Source organism: Thermobia domestica, chromosome 2 (assembly GCF_964235325.1).
Source record: "Thermobia domestica chromosome 2, izTheDome1.hap1.1, whole genome shotgun sequence".
Classification (NCBI taxonomy): Eukaryota; Metazoa; Arthropoda; class Insecta; order Zygentoma; family Lepismatidae; genus Thermobia; species Thermobia domestica.
Genome location: NC_137455.1, coordinates 180,170,118 through 180,193,322, shown reverse-complemented (window position 1 = coordinate 180,193,322; position 23,205 = coordinate 180,170,118). Strand labels below are relative to the sequence as shown.

The 23,205-nt window shown below is 35.5% G+C and overlaps 1 protein-coding gene across 1 annotated transcript in view; it reads left to right on the top strand.

Moving 5' to 3' along the window:
• LOC145677726 (uncharacterized) overlaps positions 1 to 23,205 on the top strand; it is a 448,147-nt gene that overhangs the window by 300,192 nt on the left and 124,750 nt on the right. Inside the window, exon 6 of the mRNA XM_081748121.1 lies at positions 7,133 to 7,261. Coding sequence (XP_081604247.1) covers positions 7,133 to 7,261 — 129 coding nt within the window. The remainder of the gene's footprint in view (positions 1 to 7,132; positions 7,262 to 23,205) is intronic.

The following is a 23,205-nucleotide window of genomic DNA, read 5'->3' as shown; positions in this document are numbered from 1 at the left end:
TCGTTTATTTCATCTGATCACCAATCAACGACACAATTCCCGATTATACTCTTGATTCATGTTACTTCTGCCTAGGAGCGCACTTACAGCGGGGTTCACCGGGTTTGTAGCCCCCCCAAAATTTGTACACTTTGTAAAACTTTGTAACTCAACATAATTTGTACACTTTCTCAATAAAACTAGGCTTGTCTAACAGAGAAATGATTGAACTAACATGAAAATTTGATCTTACACTTCATCTGTATTCTTTCTCTTATAAGAATAATCTAGTTCTATCAGTTCCTTTCTGAAAATATAGGAGGAAGTATTTTACAATTACTTATCGTATTTTCGGGTGCAGAAAAATACCTGTTCAACACTACATAGACACTAGTCTCCCACCCCCAAAGCTTGGAGCCCCTCCCAATAAAAATTTCTAGGTGCGTGTCTGCTTCTGCCTAACCTTAGACAAGCACTTACTGTATTTAAAATATCTAGGGAACGTTTTGCTCCATATTTATTTAAACCTTAATTTAAGTAAATGGGGCACGGTGGCTCAATGGTAGAGCGCTTACATCTGGTGGTGGGGTCCCTGGTTCAATTCCCGGCCAAGTAAGTTTGTGATGACCAACATCGTGTCCATGAGTTTTCTCAGGGTATTCCCGTTTCGTCCCACATTGTCATTCTACCAAATACTTCATCATTATTCACTTACCTTAATCATCCGTGTCCCGTAGCCTAAAGGCCATAATCACAGAACGTAAAGCTGAAAAGATTTAAGTACAAAAAAAATCTGAGTGTAAATTAACAACTTTAATTTCCTTGAATACATATTCCATTGCTGTTTATTGCATTTTCCGTCTTCCTTCGTATTCATATCCTACAATTTATATTCTCAACACCTATTTCCTCCCTTTGTTTTAAAAATCTTCATCTTCATATGGAATTCTTTATTATTGCCTTTTTATACTTTCAAACTATGCCATGTATAAGGAGAAGCGGATTAAGGGCGAAGCCAATGGAGCCCAGACTCCGGGCCTCCAAAAAAATCCCTCTGTTTAATACTAAAATATAGTAATCAACTTATTATATTATAGGCTTCAGACCCATGCTAATTTTATTTCCGTTCGCTACGCTCGCGGTATCGCATGATTTAAGTATTCTTCCATCAACAGCATTTAATTGTTAATAATGAATGTAATTAAACTAATTATTGTAAACTTGGAGCACATTAAAATATCACTGCATAGTTCTCGGTGTTTCGATAAGCCTGTGAGGCTGTGAAAGGCAGCAAAGAAAATTTATGCGCTGGAATTATTCATAACATATTTTCCCCTTGAAATAGTCGGCTCCAGGGCCGCAAAAGCCTTAATCCGCCCCTGTGTATAAGTGGAAGTAGTAGAATAAGTACGTCCATCCGTCCGCCTGCGGTATTCTGGAATCGATTTAGCGTCCCAGTGACAGAATCCATCTCTTGTTCTGAAGCTGTATTCAAACCGGAAGTGGTGAAAATACACTATTTCCAATTTTAAGTTGATCTACACAGAGCAAAAACGGTAATACATACCGACAAGGAGCTTCCTGTAATCAATTGAACATCTTAAGAATAGATTATTTCCATTCTTTTATCCCTTTAACACAACCGGAAGTAAGAGAAATGTACTACATCTTCCGATTTCAATATTTATCCCCATAGAGAATAAATGGTAAAGACATAGTGAGAAGTGACTTTCTGATATGTATTCAGCATCTCAAAAGTAATTTTATCTCAGTTTTTATTCTACTGAAAATTAAAGTAGTAAAAATTACAACTATTTCTAGTATTTATATTGATTAGTAAATAGACATACGTTCCATCTCTTGTCTTACCCTTCTATTGCAACCAGAAGTTATAGACCTGTTACTTCTGGTTACAGTATTGAATTTGCAAAGTTTGGAAGTCTACCTAATTTCACAATGTTAACGAAACTTACTTGATTTTTTTTTAAATTCTCATATGGTTGGTCCTCTCCAGTGGCGTAATTTTGGCTTTCAGATGGAGAGGCAACTGTTGTCCTTTAAATTTCAGATATGTATACATTTTAATCAATATTAAGGCAATATATTAATGAAAGATATGAAAATCGAGTTACATCGGAGGGTCTCCTCTCGCCTCAAATACTAAACCTGAATTTACGCTACTGCTCCTTTTACTTTCAGGCAGGCACGCATTCAGAAATTGTTATAGGGAGGAGTCCAAGCCTTGAGGGAAGGGGAGTTCAATAGTACAAACCACTACGTCTATGTAGTATTGAACGAGTATTATTCTGTACACGAAAAGACAATAAGGAATTGTAAAATACTTCCACGTATTTTTTCAGAAAAGAATATGTATAGAACTGGGTTGTATTAATAAGACAGGGATGCAAATAACCACTCACCCACTTGCCCGGGGCGAGTGGTTCATCGGTGCGGGCGAGTATTATATAGATAGATAGATATAGATATAGATAGATATACATATCTATATATCTATCTATCTATCTATCTATATATATATATATATATATATATATATATATATATATATATATATATATATATATATATATATATATATATATATACATCAGTTCAGCACAGTCAGATATGAATTCAGTAAAAAGTTATGTCTGATAAGGGATGATAGAAGAACAGTGGAAAGAAATGCAGAAGTTTGATTAAACGGTTGCAGGGATATAGGCAGAGAAAGTAAGGGATAGTAAGTAGGCAGGGATAGCAAGTGCAGAGAAAACTAAATACATGGAAATTTGCCGGGATTATTATACTGCAAATTAAAGATACGTCAAAATATCAAGTAATATTTTCGATAAAATAAATACTCTTAAATACCTAAGATTAATATTAACAAACCAAAACTATATTCACGAAGAAATCAAATGTCAACTGAAAGCAAGGAATTCGTGTTGTTATTCAGTTGAAAATATTTTGTCTTTGTGAATTCTGTTGAGAAATTTGAAGCTTAAAAACATATAAAACATAATTATGCCTGTTGTGATGTATAGTTGCAAAACATGTCACTTAATATGAGGGAAGAACTGAGGCTGAAAGTACATGAGAGTAGAATCATGACGTGAATATTAGTACCCAATAGGAACGGCAAATGGAGAATGGTGGAAACTATAACCAGAAACTCCGTAATCTATACCGTATACCAAACATTGTTAGGATCATTAAGTCTAGCAGGCTTGGGTGGGTAAGTTATGGAGCCAGAATGAAAGAAAATGGAAACGCTTTCAAAGTTTTAACTGGAAATCCAATCGGAAAATGACCATTAGGAAGACCTAGGCGCAGATGGAAGAACAATATTAAGATAAATCTCACAGAAATAGGAACGCAAAGTAGAAAATAGGTCCAGTTGGCTAAGGACGGAAGTCAAATGGAGAGCTTTTGTGAATGCGGCATTGAATCTCCGGGCTCCGTAGACCATAGAGTTAATTATACAATTTATTACAGTGAATCTGCTTGGTGATGAACGTTCTTTCCTTGTTCATTTTTAGTTTGTTGAATGCTGTCATACTTAGTCAACACATTATTCTTAATACCATATTCCTAGTAACATTTCCGTATATTTATATATCAATGCTACGAATTATTCGATGAACAAGTGAAGGAAAGACAAATGAAATGTGTTCTTTAAACGTTTTGGTCATTATACTGTATTAGGAAACATGTGGAATATACTAAATAAGGGAATGTTTTGTTTACCATCATAGTGAATAACTTGTAAGTTTTGTACTCAGCCTATTCAACTCTGTGAGCTTTTTTAAAAAAAAATTCCTTTCAGCGCTTGTCTATTGTTTTTCTTTCTTTAATTATGTTTTTAATCTGTGAGGTTTCTATTCATTTCGCTTTACTTCGTACATACAATAATACAGATTTTGTATTTTTTATTATATCCATATAATTCTTTTGTTCGGGCTTGTATTTTTTAATCATGCACACACAATTCTCCAGAAGTCTATAATTAATAACTAGGCATCCATCCTTCCTTACAAGTAATTTTATTATTTTTTTTCATTTCCCTCCGTATTCACTTTTTTGACAAGAAAAAAAGTTGATTTTTTTTTAAAAAAAGGCATCTTCAATTGGAACATTTGTTCTTCTTAAGCAAAAGACGAAAATTAACGTACACGTTTTCAGGAAAAGAGGAAAGAAGAATTAGTTTCTGCTGCTTACAACTCTTTATTTGCTTAGAACTTCCTCTGTTTCTTTTTCTTTCTTTCTTTCTTTCTTTCTTTCTCTCTCTCTCTCTCTCTCTCTCTCTCTCTCTCTCTCCCTCTTCCCTTTTCTTTTTTCATTTGTCTCTCACCTCTGCCTTGCACTCGTGACCATTTTGTCTTTAAATTATGTTAGGTTCTTTTATTTTTCTTTCCTTTCTAAAGAAATCTTGTGGTAAGTGTTTTATAACTTCATTTAGAATGGAGAAACTTTGAAATTAATCCTTTACATCTTAAGGTTTCCCTATTTTTCATTTTCTTATTTTCTTTTCGTTTAAAAATCTTAATGAAATTTATTGTTTCGTTTTTTTTAAAAAAAAAATAATAGAAAAGAATATTTATGTTAAGTTTTGTACTTCTGTAATTATTATTTAAAGGTTTCATCTGTTAAATAATAGAGGAAAAATTCAAACTGGAAATATTTCCCAAACATTGTCACATCCTAATTCTGATATGTTAAACATCATCAGGTTATGCACTAAATTTTAAGAAGACATGATATTTCATTTAATAGCAGCGAAATTTTCAGAGATGAAACGGAATTTGTGCCATACAAATACTCCAAACTACGTTTTCGTCAAATCGGAAGATTTTATGAACAATAACGAACGTCATGGACAGATATGTTTAATTTGATTCAACATTCTCAAACTAGTACAATTACAAATTTATCCAAACGTTGGCACTTTCTATTAGTAGCGTTATCATTAATTCTTTGGTATCTTTTAATCCAATCTACACCATTTCACCTCTCAGTAACGAAGTGGCTCTTTGTATCCCATGCGATAAAGCTACACGAAGAGGAAATAAGTGTGACACACAGTTAAAGCAGCACGAGAAAATTTGAATGTAAAGTTCTTTAACTTTAACAATAGTTTTAGGGTATGTAGCACTTTTCTACGGTCTGTATTGTGCTAGTGTAATACAGTATTTCGTATAGTAGTAGTTCCATTGAGAATAACCCATCCCTTACTCTGCAAAATTTGATATTTTCTGTATCTCATTGCTCTCCCACTCAACATTAAGTCGAGTTTGTCGGATTCTATTGTACCACATCAACTCCAAAAATATTTTTCCTGGTAACCTTAAACCTGGAACCATGAATATAAAGTAAGGATAACTACTACCTATTAGATTGGAAACGATACTTATTTTTTTTCTTTTCCCACATGATTATGTCATATGCATGCTACGAAAGACTATATTCAAATGGATAGAGAAATGATTACAGGTTGTAGATGAGACTTGAACACATGATGCAATCCTTTGGACAATTTACAGTGAAAGTTACTATTGAGATAACTCGAGCTGTCATCTGCCTCCTTCGTCGTGACTTGGACAATAAAATGGAATTACAGTGGGAAGTATATTAAACATTGGATTTCATAAGAATTCCACTGACAAGTTATCGTCAGTAAAGTGAAATCAGTCAAATTAAGTAACACGTCAAAAATAAAAGACTTGTTATTTAACCATAAATCTATTGCAGCCCTACGTCTTAAAATTCTATGCGTTCTATCCGTTGTATATTTTTGAAACAAATTATCTTAGAAGAAATTAGAAATTATTCAAATCTTATCACGGGTAAAATAAAATAACATTATTGTAAAGAAATTTAAATATACTATAACAAGTTATAAGATAGTTTTTCAGATTTAGCTTCTAGTATGAACGATATGTATAAAACGAAGTTCCATTGAAGTTACTTTTGCCTGTTAAGTTTAAAAGATTTTATAAGTTTTAAATTTGGCAAGAACTCCTATAGATCTGGAGCTCCTTCGTTTACTAAGCGGTTAGCGTACGCACCTATGGCGTGGGAGACCCGGGTTCTATTCCCGGTGGGAGCTCATGTGGTTCGGATTCCACGTTAATCAGTAGGTCCCGTCTCATATAGCCTCGCTGCTGAAAGGGACGATAAACTCAAAATCAACTCAACAACTCCTATAGATCTGAATGGGTGTAGTGCCATATGCGCCCACGTCGTTCGCGATCATGGAGAAAAATCATGTTGAAGTGCATCTGTTGCGACCATTAATGGTTATCTATAAAAATGCTCAAGATAGATGTGTTATTTGCGACAATATGAAACTTAAGTTGAATTCTATTCAATTCCATTCATTATGAATCCACGTCAGTTGAATGCATTTGTTTCTGCAGCAATAACAGGTATAAAATACCGAACTTGAAGCACTGCTTTTAATTTTCTCTTGGTAACAACATGCACGCTGAAATCATTCGTTATGTTTTTCTAATTAATTATAATGAATTTAATAAAATGACAGAAGTAGAACACTTGATAAAATCTTACTGAGTATGAGTTAACATCCAACCCTTACAATGCATTTAAAAGAAAACAAAATCTGAACTTTATTCTTACACCCAAAGTACATTATCACAGATGCTGCACAATAGTGTACAATTCATTAGAAGAGATTTTTATACAAACTTTTATTTCAATGATCATTTATACTTGATCAATAAACCAGCATACATCGCATATTATAGTGGGTCGAGAAAAAGGCAGGCCTCCAAGTTCGAAAGTTTAATACTCCTTATATAGTTCTGCTTTAAGTGTTATTGCAGAAAAGGTATATCCAACTTGAGGTAGATTCATAATTAATCGAATTGAATCGAATTGAACTTAACAGTTCCACATGATCTCAAATGACTCGTTTGTCTGAGGCATTTTTATAGATGACCTATTTGGTCGCAACAGATACACTTGAACAGGAACTTTCTCGGTGGTCGCAAATGACGTTGAACCGTCTGAGATCAGGGCTGCACTCTCCTTTCCTTCCACTTAAGTTGACTCTGGTGTAAAATCAATGTTTTTATCTGTGCTGAACTATTATTTTGAATTCTACTACAATAACTTTCTTTCGTTTATTTTCCAGGTGTATCTGTCAGTGGACACACATTAAATATTACGAGAATAAACCGTGCTCATATGGGTAACTATCAATGTATAGCTCACAACGGGGTTCCACCACAAGCTTCGCAGACATTCACTGTAGAAGTTCATTGTAAGTATGTTAGACGTCACTCCATCATTTAATCATAAAAGGTAGTTTTGTATTTGAATCTTGATGCTCTCTCACTTGGACTCGAACCCGGAACTTTGTGAACAAAAATCACGAGCAACAAATAGATATTGTAGAGAGCTTCACATTTGAAACAAACGCATGTATGAAGCATTATTTCTATGTGTACTGATATTTTACAGTGTTAGTGCGAATTAAAAGGTTTTAAATAGAATATAGGTAGGCATAGTTAATGATTTGTTATAGGCAGTACATACTCTGAATATAGGAATGTGTATCGTACAGAAATATTTGTAGTTCTCCACAAAGGCATTCTTTGCATAGGGAACTCTTTATTATATATTTTATTCTACTCGTTGTGTTTCTACAGCTTATGTTATCTTGATTTACATAGGAATTTATTTTTCTTTGTTCGAATTATTAAATTTATTAAATTTATTTTACTGATTTATTTTTAAACTCTAGTTAAATGTCCTTGCTTTTTAATGAATTTGAATTATAAACTTATATAGGGATTTAATTATTACTGAAATTAAATTTTGACTATACTCCATATCAGACTAAAGTAACCCACTAGAAAAATTAGCTGTATCGAATAATATATAAAATTGTGCTCCAAGTAACCTCAAGTTTTGAATGCATTTACACCATACAATATGAGGCAAATGTAACTTGTAAGTTTGGAACATTTAGAGAGGGAGCTAGAGGTAATGGAGGCAGAATCCATATCGTTTTTGGGTAGATTTTTAGGACAAATACACCTTAACGTTTTATCCAACTTATTTCTAATCATTTAATAGTTATTTTCTTCATAATATTTGTTCCGTAGCTTACAACAATCTTTCCAAAATTACGAGGTACATTTAAACTTTACTATATACAAAGTTTAAATATGTACTTTAAATATATACAAAGTTTGAGGTCGCTTAGGACACCATTTAGTTTTCATATAATAGAGCTATTTTTCTCATGGATCACTTTGATCTGATATGGAACCATTTTAGGGGGCGAGAATCTAAAGGACTCGAAACTTCAAAAGTAAGAATCATCCTAACACATAATCATCACTATTAGTGTTTTTCTTAGTTCGGAGCATAATCGATGGTCGTTAAACTAAAAACAAAAGTAAAGACAGTACTTCTTGAACAACCGATTATTTTTGTGACTGCAATGTAAGGTATTTTAAGGCTTCTTTATTTCTATTGTTGTATTTTCTCATTCTGTGCGAGAAATTAAAATTATTGTTGACAGAAATTTATTTCAATTATTAAATAAAAAGGAAATCCTGGACGAAACAGCCCTTAAGGAGCCAGAGCCTACCGGATGGCTTGTATTAGCACCTATGTCTTTCGGGTGATATATGGTCAGCAAATTGGCTCCCCTTCCCGGTAATACTGATTTTCTAGACCGGAGTTCGCAATTTCTTTCTTTAAAGTAGCTTCTCAATTATCTATGGACACTGGGTGAACGGTACTGTCAACAGCTGTTGAGTAGTAATGGTCACTCGTTTTTCATCTTATCAAACCCGGCAGTCCTTGACTTCACTGATATCACAAGAAGTATGATTCCAGTCCTTCAGTTATTATTATTATTATTATTATTATTATTATTATTATTATTATTATTATTATTATTATTATTATTATTATTATTATTATTACGATAATTGAAATTCACTTGTTTGAAAATAACTATTGTTTCATCACTGTTACTAGAAGAGGTTTATGTTGATAATTGCCAGTAAAGAACATTGAACGAAAAAAAAAGTTGTTTCCCTTTCTAAATTCTTGATCTCGTTCGTTAAATTTCATTTCTGGTACGGGATGTAACAGTAAATTAATCCTTGGGTTAATCTGATGTTCATAACAGAATAATAGAAGTTAGCTAAATTGCTCATTTTTGGAATTTTCTTGTGTCCTTCAAAGTATACAATTTTGTCGCTTTCTTTTCTATCTAGGATTGCCAGAACTTGCGTTTTTCCCGTAAGTTTTGCGCTTTTCTGGCACGTTTTACGGTATATATTTCTATTTCTCTCCATAAAATGATTCCTTGTTTTAAAATGTTTTATAAGTCAGTGCAAAAGAGGAAATACTTGCCCACAGATTGTTTATAACGTAACGTAATAATGTAACTTACTACTCAGCCGGCACCCCAAATTTACATTTAAGAATAATTCGGTTTTAGCCTCTTACCCTTCGTATGGCAACACCGTCTCAATCATATCGCAGTTTCACTTGCTCGCGATATACTGATGCCAGAAACAGAAACTATTGTGAACTAATTAAAACAGAACTCCAAATGGTTATGAATTTCGATATGTTCTGCAAGGAGTTTTTGAACTTATAGAAAGGACGTGGGACTATTTAGAACATCCAAAGTAGGGATGGCCAGACGGATCCGGATCCTATAAGATCCGCATCCGGAATTTTGGATCTTGGATCCGGATCCGAAGTTTCGGATCTTGGATCCGGATCCGAAGTTTCGGATCTTGGATCTGGATATTCGGTTCCTTTATCCACACCCGAAATTTAGAAGTTCAGATTCGGACTCCTGATTTGAATATTTTAGGCCTTAGATTGAGACCCAGAACTAAAATATCCATATGTATAAAATTGACTAGGTGAATTTTATCTAACTCAGTGGGAAGACAATTCAATTTAAATGACAAAAGATTACATGAAAATCTCATTTTCACATTTTTCGGGGTTAGACCACTGTTGCGCACACCCCATCATTTAGTCTTTAGTATATCTTTAAACGTACTACAAGTATGCCACTTTCATCTCAAGTCAGTAATTGTATAGATCTGCCTTTTGTTATATATTAATCGAGATTAAAACTCGATTGTTTGTGAGACCTATGATAATATTTTCAGAATGAGTTATAACGTTGAAAAACTGCATAGTAATGCTGCATATTTTATTTGTGCCACATTGGAATTTAATGTAGTCTATCTTATACAGTCGGCTCTTATGATTAATTCAATGATCTGAACTCCTGCAGGATGTCTTTGAATTTTCGTTATTTCTATTTTTTATTACGAGCAAAATAAATATCATAAGCGGCATTTTACATAATACATATAGACGCAGTTCAGTCAGTTGATTGCTTAAAGTTTATAGCAAAGCTATTACATTTCTAAGACACTGGCGGCTTTAGGACAAAATCCATGGCTTTCCCATAAAATCTTAAATCTCTCTATATAAAAAGGGCAAAGTCCTGAGTGAGTGAGTGACAGATCACCGTACAGGCCAAATCGCTTAAGCTACAAACGTGAAATTTGGACAGTTTATAGGCTTTGTGACGTAGGATACTACTAAGGAAGGACTTTGGGAAATTCGACGATGAAGGGGGAAATGGGGTGGAAAATAATGATGATTCTTGACGTTAGATACTTCAAATTTGGTATTTGGGTTTCTCATTGAAAATAATTTGATACTTGTTAAAGTGCTTTTTGATATTTAAATTAGAAGGGGCAGGGAAGATGTAGAAAGTAAAAGAACGGGTGGTAATTGCAATTATTGCAATTAGTATAATAATATGCCTATATCTTGGAAACTTAAAGGGTTAGAAACATGGAATTTGGTATTTGGACTTCTCATTTAAAATAATTAGATATGTATTTCAATGTTTTTTTTTGATATGTGACCCAGAAGGGAATAATACAGACCCTGTCCATAAGACCCGTAGGAATTTTGAGGTGGACTAAGTTTCTCTTCAGATCCAAGTAAGACACGTCTCACTGATGGAAAAAATCTTGGGTGATCATCTGGCAACCCGGGCATAAGTTGGCAAATTGGAAATTCAATATGGCGGCCATGCGAAAATGCCATATTTACCTAAAACACGAATATCTCATCATTAAATGAAGCTAGAAAACTTCATTCTTGTACCGAATTCAAGATAATGAACACTGTAATCAAGAAACATTCGTAACGTCGAAACATAGTGCCGCCATTTTTAAATATGGCGGCAGGTTTTTCGAAATTTCGATTTGTTTCGTACAATATTATCATTTATTCGAAGATAACTACGAAACTATAAGAGATACCATAAACATACCTGAAATAAACGGGATAGAGCATAATGAGAGCTTTCCAACGGTACCAATATCTTTTCTCTATCTTTAAATTTGACGGAGTTATTGAAATTTTACTAGCTCAAGGTGTTTGGTTTCAGATTAAGTTAAGAAAGGTTAAGCGCTAAAGCAAAACTATCCATGATTTTTCTGCACAAGTTTTAATACTGATAAATTACTCTAAGATCTTACAGTGAGATTTCTAGGTAAAAGTGCAAATGGTTAATAATAATAATAATAACAATAATAATAATAATAATAATAATAATAATAATAATAATAATAATAATAATAATAATAATAATAATAAATCGTGGTTGCTAAAATAATATTTCAACAATTTCAGTAGAAAAAAGCAATATAATTAAAAGTGATGTAAAGTTAGTACACTAATACAAATAATAATAAAAGCACCATATTTATAATATAACAAAGCTTTATGAAATTACTTGGTTTTGGTTTTCTTACAATCCTGTGATGAAATATTTTGATCGGTCTTGTTGAGGGCAACTAATTAAATGTTATTAATAAGTTCGTTGCATATTTTGTCTACATGGATTGAGTTACAGTTCGTAACGTTACCGATTATTACAAATCATTTTGCACTTACAGAAGGTCGTACAACTAACAATTTTTTTAAGGTATTTGCATCGTCTTGTAGAACAGCTCTTGCAAGTACATGTTCGAATAACATCTTCTGGTAGCTCATTAATGCTAGTATCCGGTGTGAGCGATGAATCATCTGCATTGTATGTCCATCCAAAATCCGTTGGATCTAATGGTTCTTCTGCGCCTAACACTGTAGAATACGAATATACCATGTAAAAGGATCTTTTCAGGTGACCCTGTAATGACGAACTGGTGCAAGGTAATTCCTGTAAGCTATGAAGACTACTTTGATTCATAATTTCAAATCGGAGAGTGTCAAATGTCTTAGATCTTGAGCCTGATTTTACAACCCTGACCAAATATTCTTCAGCAAGTTGCAAGCACTCAGCACTTGGAGGAAGACTTCGTCCAAATTTGCACATATACTTTTCCGGTTCTACCTTAAGAATATATACCAAAAAACAAAAAGTCAATTAATGGAGGATAGTCGACTACTTTTTCAGAACATTCTAAATAATGGCTATGGCCTAACCCTTTCTGAGATTCCTTATTATGTTAACAAGCAGGCTGGAGAGAATTTAATTACTAACAAAGAGGTCAAACTATACATGAAAAATATATTTGGTGATTCTATTCAATTTTGCCAACCACTACAAAGAAAGCAGTCCCAACTTGTTTATTCATCAAACCTCACTATTGATGAAATAGCTGACAAACTACGTTCTGTTTCTTCTGTCGGAGAGGCTGGAAAGCTAATTAGAAAATCACTTCTGGAAACAGACTTCAACCTAGACAATGAATTTGAAGATGCGATTGAACTAGAAAAATAATGGAAGACAACACCTATTCCCCAACCGCTAATTGGCTTTTTCTCTCATGTATTCAACGTGGATAAATTGACACTGTTTTCTCACATCAATGATAACAGTCAAGCATTTATGAGCTCAGACGAAGAAGCAGAATGCAGTGAAATTGAAAACAACAACGATAGAAGAGAAACTCCTATAACAAATCGAGTTAAAGTCCTTTTCCAGATAATGTTTTATAATGTTCATAAGGGAAAAAGGAAAACCCCTTTGCATTTAGTGACTGGCCATTCAATTCATGAAAAATGTAAGAGCAAACAGCTGATAACGTTATTCAATAAAGCTGGGTTATCAGTCAGCTATAATGATGTTTTGGAATCTCGTCATAATCTTGCACAATACACTATGATGGCATGCTCACAGAACCTTGCACTTCCAAGTCATTTTGTCAGTAACTTTACTGTAGGTGTTATGGATAACTTTGACCACGAAGAGGCAAGCCTTTCCGGTCTACAGGGTACGCATTATACTGTTATGGTATTATTCCAGAAAACTCCAAGTGTAAATCCTAGTAAGCCACCACTATCTGAAGTAGCTCTTAACAAACTCAGAAAACGAACTGGTGTCCTTCTACCATGTCAACAAATTAGAGATTACCAGAAACCATCAACACCGCTGAACATTCCACAGGATCCTAAAATCATTGAAGATGCTTACACTTTGCCGTGTGATGAGATCAAGAAAGAAGAGGTAGTGATAAGTATGTTGCAAGCTGTTGAAGGATTGACAAACAAAAAAACATTGACATGGTCTGGAATTCATGCTGTTATTTCAGAAGTTGATGTTCCACTACAACAAGTTGGTTTTCTCCCTATTTTGCCTTATCCAGTAACATCTTATGATACTGTATATTCATGTATGAAAAACTTTCAAAGCATGCTTTCAGTTCTCGATCAACCAGCTCTGCCAATTTCATGTGATGAAGGCATTTTTCATATTGCAGCAGAAATTCAGTTAGTTTCAAATGAATTTCCAAACCTAGTGCTGCTCTTGGGATCTTTCCATATGACCAAAATTTTACTTTCTTGTATTGGTAAGTACATAAATGGGAGTGGATTAGAAAATGTTCTCATCGAAAATCACGTGTTTGGTGTTAAAGTTGCTGAAAGTGTCCTTCAAGGGAGTAATTATGTAAGGTCACTCAAAGGAATGTTAATGTTAGCAGAAGTTGTGGAGAGATTAAAGTGGAAAGCATTTTTGCATACTTCTGACGATGATTATCAGTTATCTACAAGAGTTGCAGAAGTTCTTACTGCTATGAATCACTCAACAACAGAAGATGCGCAAGCAAAGTTTAAAGAGCTGATTGCAGCATCACAGGAAGTTTTGGAAGCCTCAAATGTTTTCACTGAAGAGCAGATGAGGATGTCTGAGCAGTGTCAATTCCTTGAGGGGTTCTTACATCTAATAAGTGTTTTAAAGAACCTCATAAGAGCTGACAGAGAAGGTAATTGGAGTCTCTATCTTCAAACACTAAAAGAATCTCTCTATCTCAAAACAGTTTTTCAGGTATTTGACAGAATAAACTATTTGAGATGGGATTCACTATTCTTTGAGCAAATGCTGAATCTTGAAACACGCCATCCTGAAATATATAACAAGTTCAAACAAGGACATTTTTTGTACGAAGGACAAGTGGAAAATTTAACGCTGTGGGTATTGACATGGCTCTCGAACAGACAATAAATCGTTCTCAAAAATCAGCTGGAGGGATTATTGGCCAAACAAAAAGGAAGGAATATATTGCAGAATGGGAGCTTGCTTACCATGAAGTACTGCTCATACGAAAAACATTTCAGTCTGTTCTTAATGTTATACCGTGTGATTATGAGTTAAAAATGCATCATGAATTAATGGGAAGGCTCAGAAATAAAATGGAAAAAAGCATCCAAAACATGTTCCAGTACATTGAGAGCAGAAAAAAATCATATATTGTGAATGGCGAACTGAAGCTTCACAACCTTCTAACCAATGAGTGTGTCCCGGAATCGAGTGCTAAGAAACTTTTACAATTTTTGATGACTGCCGAAGAAGCTTTTGCCACATTCCGACAGGAAAGGTTTATATTTCGCTCGAAATCACTGATGGCACCCATTCACAGACAAAATCATCCTACATTTCGAAATATAACACAACCTAGCATGCAGATGAAAAAGAAAACTGTGAGAAGCGTTATTAAGGATCAATTACTGGTTCAAAGAAAAGTAGAAATTGCCAAGGAGAGAGGATTGTCGATGGCAGAAATTCTTAGTTATGATATTTCACCTTCACCCTTACTAGATGAGAACGGCGCCACTACGAAACCCTCAAAGTCTCAGCTTATGAATATTTTGATAAAAAGATTAGATACCACGGCCATAAATTTCCAGAAAAGTGATCCTATCGAAACCTGTGTTGTAGTTATGTAATGAACCAGTTTCGAAGACTGAAAGTTAAAGGAAATGTTACATTTAAAGACTTGTTCACATCACTTGACATCATTGTAAATAATGCCTGCAAATTCAGCCGTGTCGACTATGTGTTTGATAGCTATCTTCCAACATCAATCAAAAGTGCTGAGAGGGAAAGAAGATCTTCTGTACAGCCACTACCATTGACATCAATAAGCACTACCACAAAACTTCCTGTACAGATGGACAGATTTTGGGCATCATCTGAGAACAAAGTTTTGATTCAGGCTGCTCTGGCTGAATTTTTGAAGACAGTTACAACAAATCGAGATTGGGAAACTATTCTCAGTGGCGTCTTGCTTGACGGTGGTTCTACTCCAGCTGTATCAATCAAAGATAAGAGATTCACGGAAATATCAGGAACTCTCAAAGTAGCTGTTGAGGAGGCTGGCATACGCATTATCCCTCACGTTTTCCATGCGGTTAAGCATGGGATGCAACGCGTTGCAGTGCTCTCAAATGACACAGATGTGTTTGTTTTACTGATTCATTTTTACAAGATCCTACATGAAAATGGACTTTCAGAATTATGGATGTGAAAATCGAGATCCGATATTATACCAATTCACACACTTGTCAACGAAATATTTGCAGCAACAGATGCCCTTCTTGCAGCACACTTTCTTACAGGGTCTGATGTTACCAGTAAGATAGGTAACAAAATATCCGCTCTTAAGGCAGAACCGGAAAAGTATATGTGCAAATTTGGACGAAGTCTTCCTCCAAGTGCTGAGTGCTTGCAACTTGCTGAAGAATATTTGGTCAGGGTTGTAAAATCAGGCTCAAGATCTAAGACATTTGACACTCTCCGATTTGAAATTATGAATCAAAGTAGTCTTCATAGCTTACAGGAATTACCTTGCACCAGTTCGTCATTACAGGGTCACCTGAAAAGATCCTTTTACATGGTATATTCGTATTCTACAGTGTTAGGCGCAGAAGAACCATTAGATCCAACGGATTTTGGATGGACATACAATGCAGATGATTCATCGCTCACACCGGATACTAGCATTAATGAGCTACCAGAAGATGTTATTCGAACATGTACTTGCAAGAGCTGTTCTACAAGACGATGCAAATATCTTAAAAATTTGTTAGTTGTACGACCTTCTGTAAGTGCAAAATGATTTGTAATAATCGGTAACGTTACGAACTGTAACTCAATCCATGTAGACAAAATATGCAACGAACTTATTAATAACATTTAATTAGTTGCCCTCAACAAGACCGATCAAAATATTTCATCACAGGATTGTAAGAAAACCAAAACCAAGTAATTTCATAAAGCTTTGTTATATTATAAATATGGTGCTTTTATTATTATTTGTATTAGTGTACTAACTTTACATCACTCTTAATTATATTGCTTTTTTCTACTGAAATTGTTGAATTACTATTTTAGCAACCACGATTTATTATTATTATTATTATTATTATTATTATTATTATTATTATTATTAACCATTTGCACTTTTACCTAGAAATCTCACTGTAAGATCTTAGAGTAATTTATCAGCATTAAAACTTGTGCAGAAAAATCATGGATAGTTTTGCTTTAGCGCTTAACCTTTCTTAACTTAATCTGAAGCCAAACACCTTGAGCTAGTAAAATTTCAATAACTCCGTCAAATTTAAAGATAGAGAAAAGATATTGGTACCGTTGGAAAGCTCTCATTATGCTCTATCCCGTTTATTTCAGGTATGTTTATGGTATCTCTTATAGTTTCGTAGTTATCTTCGAATAAATGATAATATTGTACGAAACAAATCGAAATTTCGAAAAACCTGCCGCCATATTTAAAAATGGCGGCACTATGTTTCGACGTTACGAACGTTTCTTGATTACAGTGTTCATTATCTTGAATTCGGTACAAGAATGAAGTTTCTAGCTTCATTTAATGATGAGATATTCGTGTTTTAGGTAAATATGGCATTTTCACATGGCCGCCATATTGAATTTCCAATTTGCCAACTTATGCCTGGGTTGCCAGATGATCACCCAAGATTTTTTCCATCACTGAGACGTGTCTTACTTGGATCTGAAGAGAAACTTAGTCCACCTCAAAATTCCTACGGGTCTTATGGACAGGGACTGGACTAGAAGAAAAAGGGCGAGAAGAAAATTAAGTGGAGATTAGAATTATTGTATTATTATGTTCAATCATTTACGGTTAGATACTTGAAATTTGGTATTTGCATTTCTCATTGAAAATAATTTGACATGTGTTTCAGTGTTTTTTGACGTTTTAGTAAAAAGGAAAAGAGAAGAGATGGAAAGGAAAGAGGGTGGGGATTGTAATTATTATAATAACATGTCGATATCTGGGAACCTCTGAAGGTTAGGAGCATAGAATTTGGTATTTGGACTTTACATTTGAAATAATTAGGTATGTACTTAAGCGTTTTTTGATGTGTCTTAGAGGGGAAGAAAAGGGGCGGGGAGAAAAGACTTTTATATCTCGGAATCCTGGAATGTTAGAGAAATGAAACTGGTTATTTGAACAGAAATTCGTTACGAAATGAAATCTTTGAGTTTTACGTCCCACGATTATGCCGGTTAGGCTAAAGGAGACGGTGATTATGAGAAATAAATGAAATGAAGAAAGTGGGAGGAAACGGGAAAACCCCGAGAAAACCCACTAGCACGATGTTTGTCCACCACAAAGTCCACACGGCGCGAGCTGGGATCGAACCAGGGACCCCAAGCACCGGAGGTGAACGCTCTACCACTGAGCCACCGCGCCCCCTTAAAAATTCGTTATGTTTGCAGGCGTATGATGTGCGAGGCCGTAGACCGAGCAAATGTGTGGGCTGGGGGAAAGCCCCCATGTACTCGCACTGAAATTCGGTATGTCTCGGGATACCGGAATGTTATTACATACAATTTGATATTTGAACTGAGATTCGGTATGGTTGTAGGTTTACGAGGTACGAGGTCATAGGCCGATCAAATGAGATATCAGAGGGTCTAAGGGCAAATCCCCAGACATTTCTTTTTAAATTGATTATGATTAGAGGCTTTAGTGGTGCGAGGCCGTAGTAACGGGGGTCTAGTGGCGAAGCCCCCAACTAGCCAAGGTCTATTAAGTACATAAATGTATTTGCGTAATGACTGGAAATTGCATGTATGCCTGTGGACAAAATTGCATAAGTAGCCACGAGAAATGACAATCCTTTGAGGGGGCGGATGGATTCTTAGGGGGCGGTTGGGGATGCTAGCAGTGAAAAATTACTTAGATGATCTGAAATTGCCACAAATTACTACTAAAGTACACTGTTAATGGTGGCACTGGGTAGAAGCGAACGACTTTTCGCCCTCCCCCTGCATACGCCTATGTGTTTACATGAATGATCTAGCTCCTTATACAACCTATGCAGAGTTAATAGTAGTGGATTACTAATTACAAAGATACGTGTTACTGCTCGAGGCTCCATATGGTATTTTGTATACACATACAGTACATTAATACATTGATTTTGATACATTAATTGCCATTTAGAACTTCATCTCTACTACAATTCTTAATTCTAACTGGAGTGGTACGGTCACAGAGAAACGTATTTTTAAGGAAAGAAAAAAATCTCATCAAGAGCAAGAAAAGGAAGTTGCTTCTTAATTTGATTTGATCTATATTTTATGGGCCGTTCTATTAGCAATGGCCTAGCCCATCACGACTAGGAAATGGCCTCATTCAGTGACCACAATAACTCAGAAAGAATTAGAAAAGTAAGCAGCCTGAGTCTAATGAAGAAGCTTGGGCTTGAGACTAAGGTTTCATCCCAGTATTTGACTAGTGTTACAGAAAACAAAGGACAAATTTCCATCAGGACGACCGCTTTAAAAAAGATTTACTACCTTTTCGGTCAAGTATTTCTACTAGAATCGAATCTGACAATGAGATTGCTCTCACCTAAGTCGACAGTTTTACTCAATCAAATTTGGAGTAATTGTGACATATTAAGGCACGAAAACCAAATATCAACAGAATGAAGAGAACGCAAGGCTGTCACACGATCAGATACCAAAAGTGTCTTAAAATCTTATTTTAAGCATAGGAATGAAAATCTCTTTGTCAATAATTTCGAAAATTTTGCTGATTCGGAACACCCGAATTTTCTGACACGGAGTTTCGAATCCGGATCCAAGATCCGGTTTTTCGGATCCGGATCCAAGATCCGGTTTTTCGGATCCGGATCAGATCCGAAATCTCGGATCCGGACCCAAGTGGATCCGGATATCCGGATCCAAAAATATCCGGATCTGGCCATCCCTAATCCAAAGTCTTCAACGGAACAAATATCTGTGTAACGTATTTAGCTGGTAAGATTTGAGTAAATCAAACTTTCAGCACCGAGTCTATATAAGAATAGGGTCTGTAGCTTAACATCAAATCCAAACCACATGAGCTTTCACCGGGAATTGTGTACTCTCTTATGTTTTATTTATTAATTTATTGTATATTGAACACAACAAATGTGTATCTGTTGACAGTGTTCAGCATGGTTACATGATGGAATTCATGAATGTTTGTTCTACATGCAAACTTATTTGTTTAAAGTATTGTTTTACATGTACATCAAAAACGTCTATTGTAGTACTTTTATTACGACACTATATGGTTCGTGAACTGTTTATAGCCGCGAGTGTATTTCCAGTTTGGAACATGAAAGAGGTTTGCTTTTCTTGCTTTAAGAGAATGCAATGAGTAGTTTGGTAAAAGTGCAACATATTTTTCATATCGGGGATAGGTTTCTGTGTCTTTATACATTAAATACCACATAAATTTCGATTGAATTGATTCTAATTGGTAAGTGTATTTTTATGCACTAAGGTTCCAAATTGTGGACATGTATTCTAGTTTATAATATACTGAGCAACAAAAACATTATGATAACACACTACTTTTTAAAAGAAGTCGTTGAGTTGACGTAAGAGGCAATTGGCACAGCAGAACCGCTCGCTGGACAGTGTCAGAGATCTCACTCTATCAGACAGTGTGATGCTTGTACGTAGAATGGGGAAGGCCGATGAAATATTAGAATTTGATAGGATCAAGATAATGGTGGCCAGGCTGCTGGAAACGCGCATTTCTGAAACAGTGTGACTTGTAGAGTGTTCGAGAATTGCCGTGGTTAATGTCTTTCAAAGCTAAGAAAGGAACGGTGAAACCAGCACCAAACCATATAACATGGGTCAGTCATACCTCATTAAAAATGTCAAACGTCGAAGACTGTCGTTGGTAAAACATGCTATGGCGCGAAACTGTGGCACAACTATCAACAGACTTAAACAGAGGATAAGGCAAGGGTATGTTTAAGCACACAGTTCAGCATGAACTGTTAGATATGGATCTTCGTAGCCATCTTACATGTGTACCAATGTTAACTAAATGGCATCATCGATTACAACTGGAATGGGCACATATCTATTGTCACTGGGCCGCCGACTAATGGCACAATATTACATGGTCCGATGAATCACGATACTGCCTTCATCGCATCGATGGCCAGGTCAGAATCCGTCATCTTCCAGGGGAAAAGTTGTTCGAGGCATGGATATTAGGATAACGAATGATCGGTAATGGTTGCATTATGATTTGGAAAAGCTTCACATGGTCATCCATGGTATCAGTAGTATGTTTGGAGGGCACCATGAGGACTCTTAGTAATCGGTAGGTCATTGCTGATCACGTATACCCTGGTCCACAGTGGCTCAGTGGTAGAGTGTTCACCTCAAGTGCATGGGGTCTTTGGTTCGAACCCAGCTCGCGCCAAGTGAACTTTGTGGTGGACAAACACCGTGTGCGTGGGTTTTTTCGATGTTTTCCCGTTTCCCTCTCTCACTTTCTTCATTCCACCATTTCATTTATTTCTCATTATCGCCGTCTCCTTTAGCCTAGCCGGCATAACCGTAGGACGTACAACTTAAAGATTTCATTTCATTTCACGTATACCTATTCATATAATCAATCTACAAATTGTCTTTCAGCAGGGCAACGCTCCTTCTCACAAAGCTAACGTTGTGCTACAGGGTTCGAGGAGCACAGAGGTGAATTTCAGGTGCTGCAATGCCACAAACTCTCCCAATCTTATCCCAATTGAACACCTTTGGGATGTCATTGAATGTCAGATCCAAGCTAATCTCCCTCCTCCGTGTAAATTACAGGAATTAAGTAAGTGAATTTTGTCTGTAGATGTGGTGCACCATTCCTCCAGGCTCCTAACAAGATCCCATTGCTTCCATGCGAAATCGTATTATTGCTGCTCTGGGAGCCGAAGATGGACATAGATCCTATCAGATAGTCAGGAAGTGGTCATAGCGTTCTGACTGATCATTGTAGAATTTTAAGCACATCAATGTTATTGAATTCACTTACAAGTCTCATTACTTATCCGAGATTTCTATAAACGTCATTTGCAACCCGATTAAGATGTACCGTATATCGAACGAAAGATCTGATCTAATTAACACACAAAGGTCATTTATCTAGTTAACTCTTTGGAGTTATAGGACATTAATATGATATTCAAATTACATTTTTTTCCTTGTAGAAGACATTACACCCCAACATCTAATTGTAACTTAATTTTTCACCACTTTTAAAGTGCATTGATGTCATTTTGCAAACTAATGTAGTCTCTTTCCGAATATATGACACGGTAATTTTTTTATATCATCTGCATAAAACATATTTTGTGATGGTTACATCACGTGAATCATTAATATATAACAAAAACAGCAGAGGTACTAAGTTCGAACCCTGTGGAACACCTGAATGAACTATTTTCAGAGGTCAAAGCATTTTTGTAGCATACATCATCTGCGTTCTCGGAGATATGACGATAAAAATTTACATAGGGTGTACGGAAAATTAAATGTTACAAGTGTGCTAAGAATAATATCATGATTAATGAGATCAAATGTCTTACTGGAGCGTGTATAAATTATCGACTTGATTTTTTTTACCAATTGCTGTCTCTAATAAGTGAGCGAATCTGCAAGATTAGTAACTGTCGATCTTCTGGGTAGAAAACCATGCTAACGTTTTGAAATGATGGAATAAACATGAGAATATATTTTCGTTTGAATAATAATTTCAAATATTTTAGCGTGTGCAGAGATTCTAACTATTGGTCTATAGCATTTATTTCGGTATTAATCCTGATTGTTAGGGAAACGGTCCGTAGCGTTTCGTCCCAAGGCAAAATCCGTAATATTTCGTCCCAGTGTAGTAGTGTTTCGTCCCAGTAGCGTTTCGTTCCAATTCAAATCCGTGGCAATTCGTCTCGAGCTATTTTTATTGATTAGTGAACAGGCTAATGAGTAGAGTTTCGTCCCAGTGATACACAGGTCAACGGTTGACACGTTGATCAACCGGTAGTTCGTGAAACTTAAACTAGATGGCAGTACAGCCGGATAGGCACTAACACTAACCTTTTACTTTTTTGCATATATTTTTTTTAAATTAAGACGGCGGAAGATATCAGATAGACTACATTATGATTCAGGACAGGTATCGGAATAGCTTAAAGAACGCGAAGACCCTTCCCGGGGCTGATATTTTTTCTGATCATAATCTTGTGCTGGCCGAAGTAGATATTCAACTGAAAAATGTAGGCAGAAGAAAAGTAGGTAACAAAGTGTTGAATACTGAAAAGTTGAAAAACGAGGAAATTAGAAATCTTTTCGCTGAAAAATTCGAAGAAAAATGTTCAAACGAGGAAAGGATAGGCGCAGGTAGTAACGCACGGTGGGAACATATTAAACGTTGCTTACAGCAGGCTGCAGAAGAAGCAGTAGGTTACCGCGAACACAAAACTGCTAAGAAACCATGGGTTACAGAGCAGATGTTGCAGAAAATGAGGGAGAGGAAGATGTGGAAACAGGTTGATACAGAAGAGGGCAGAAAGATGTACAGA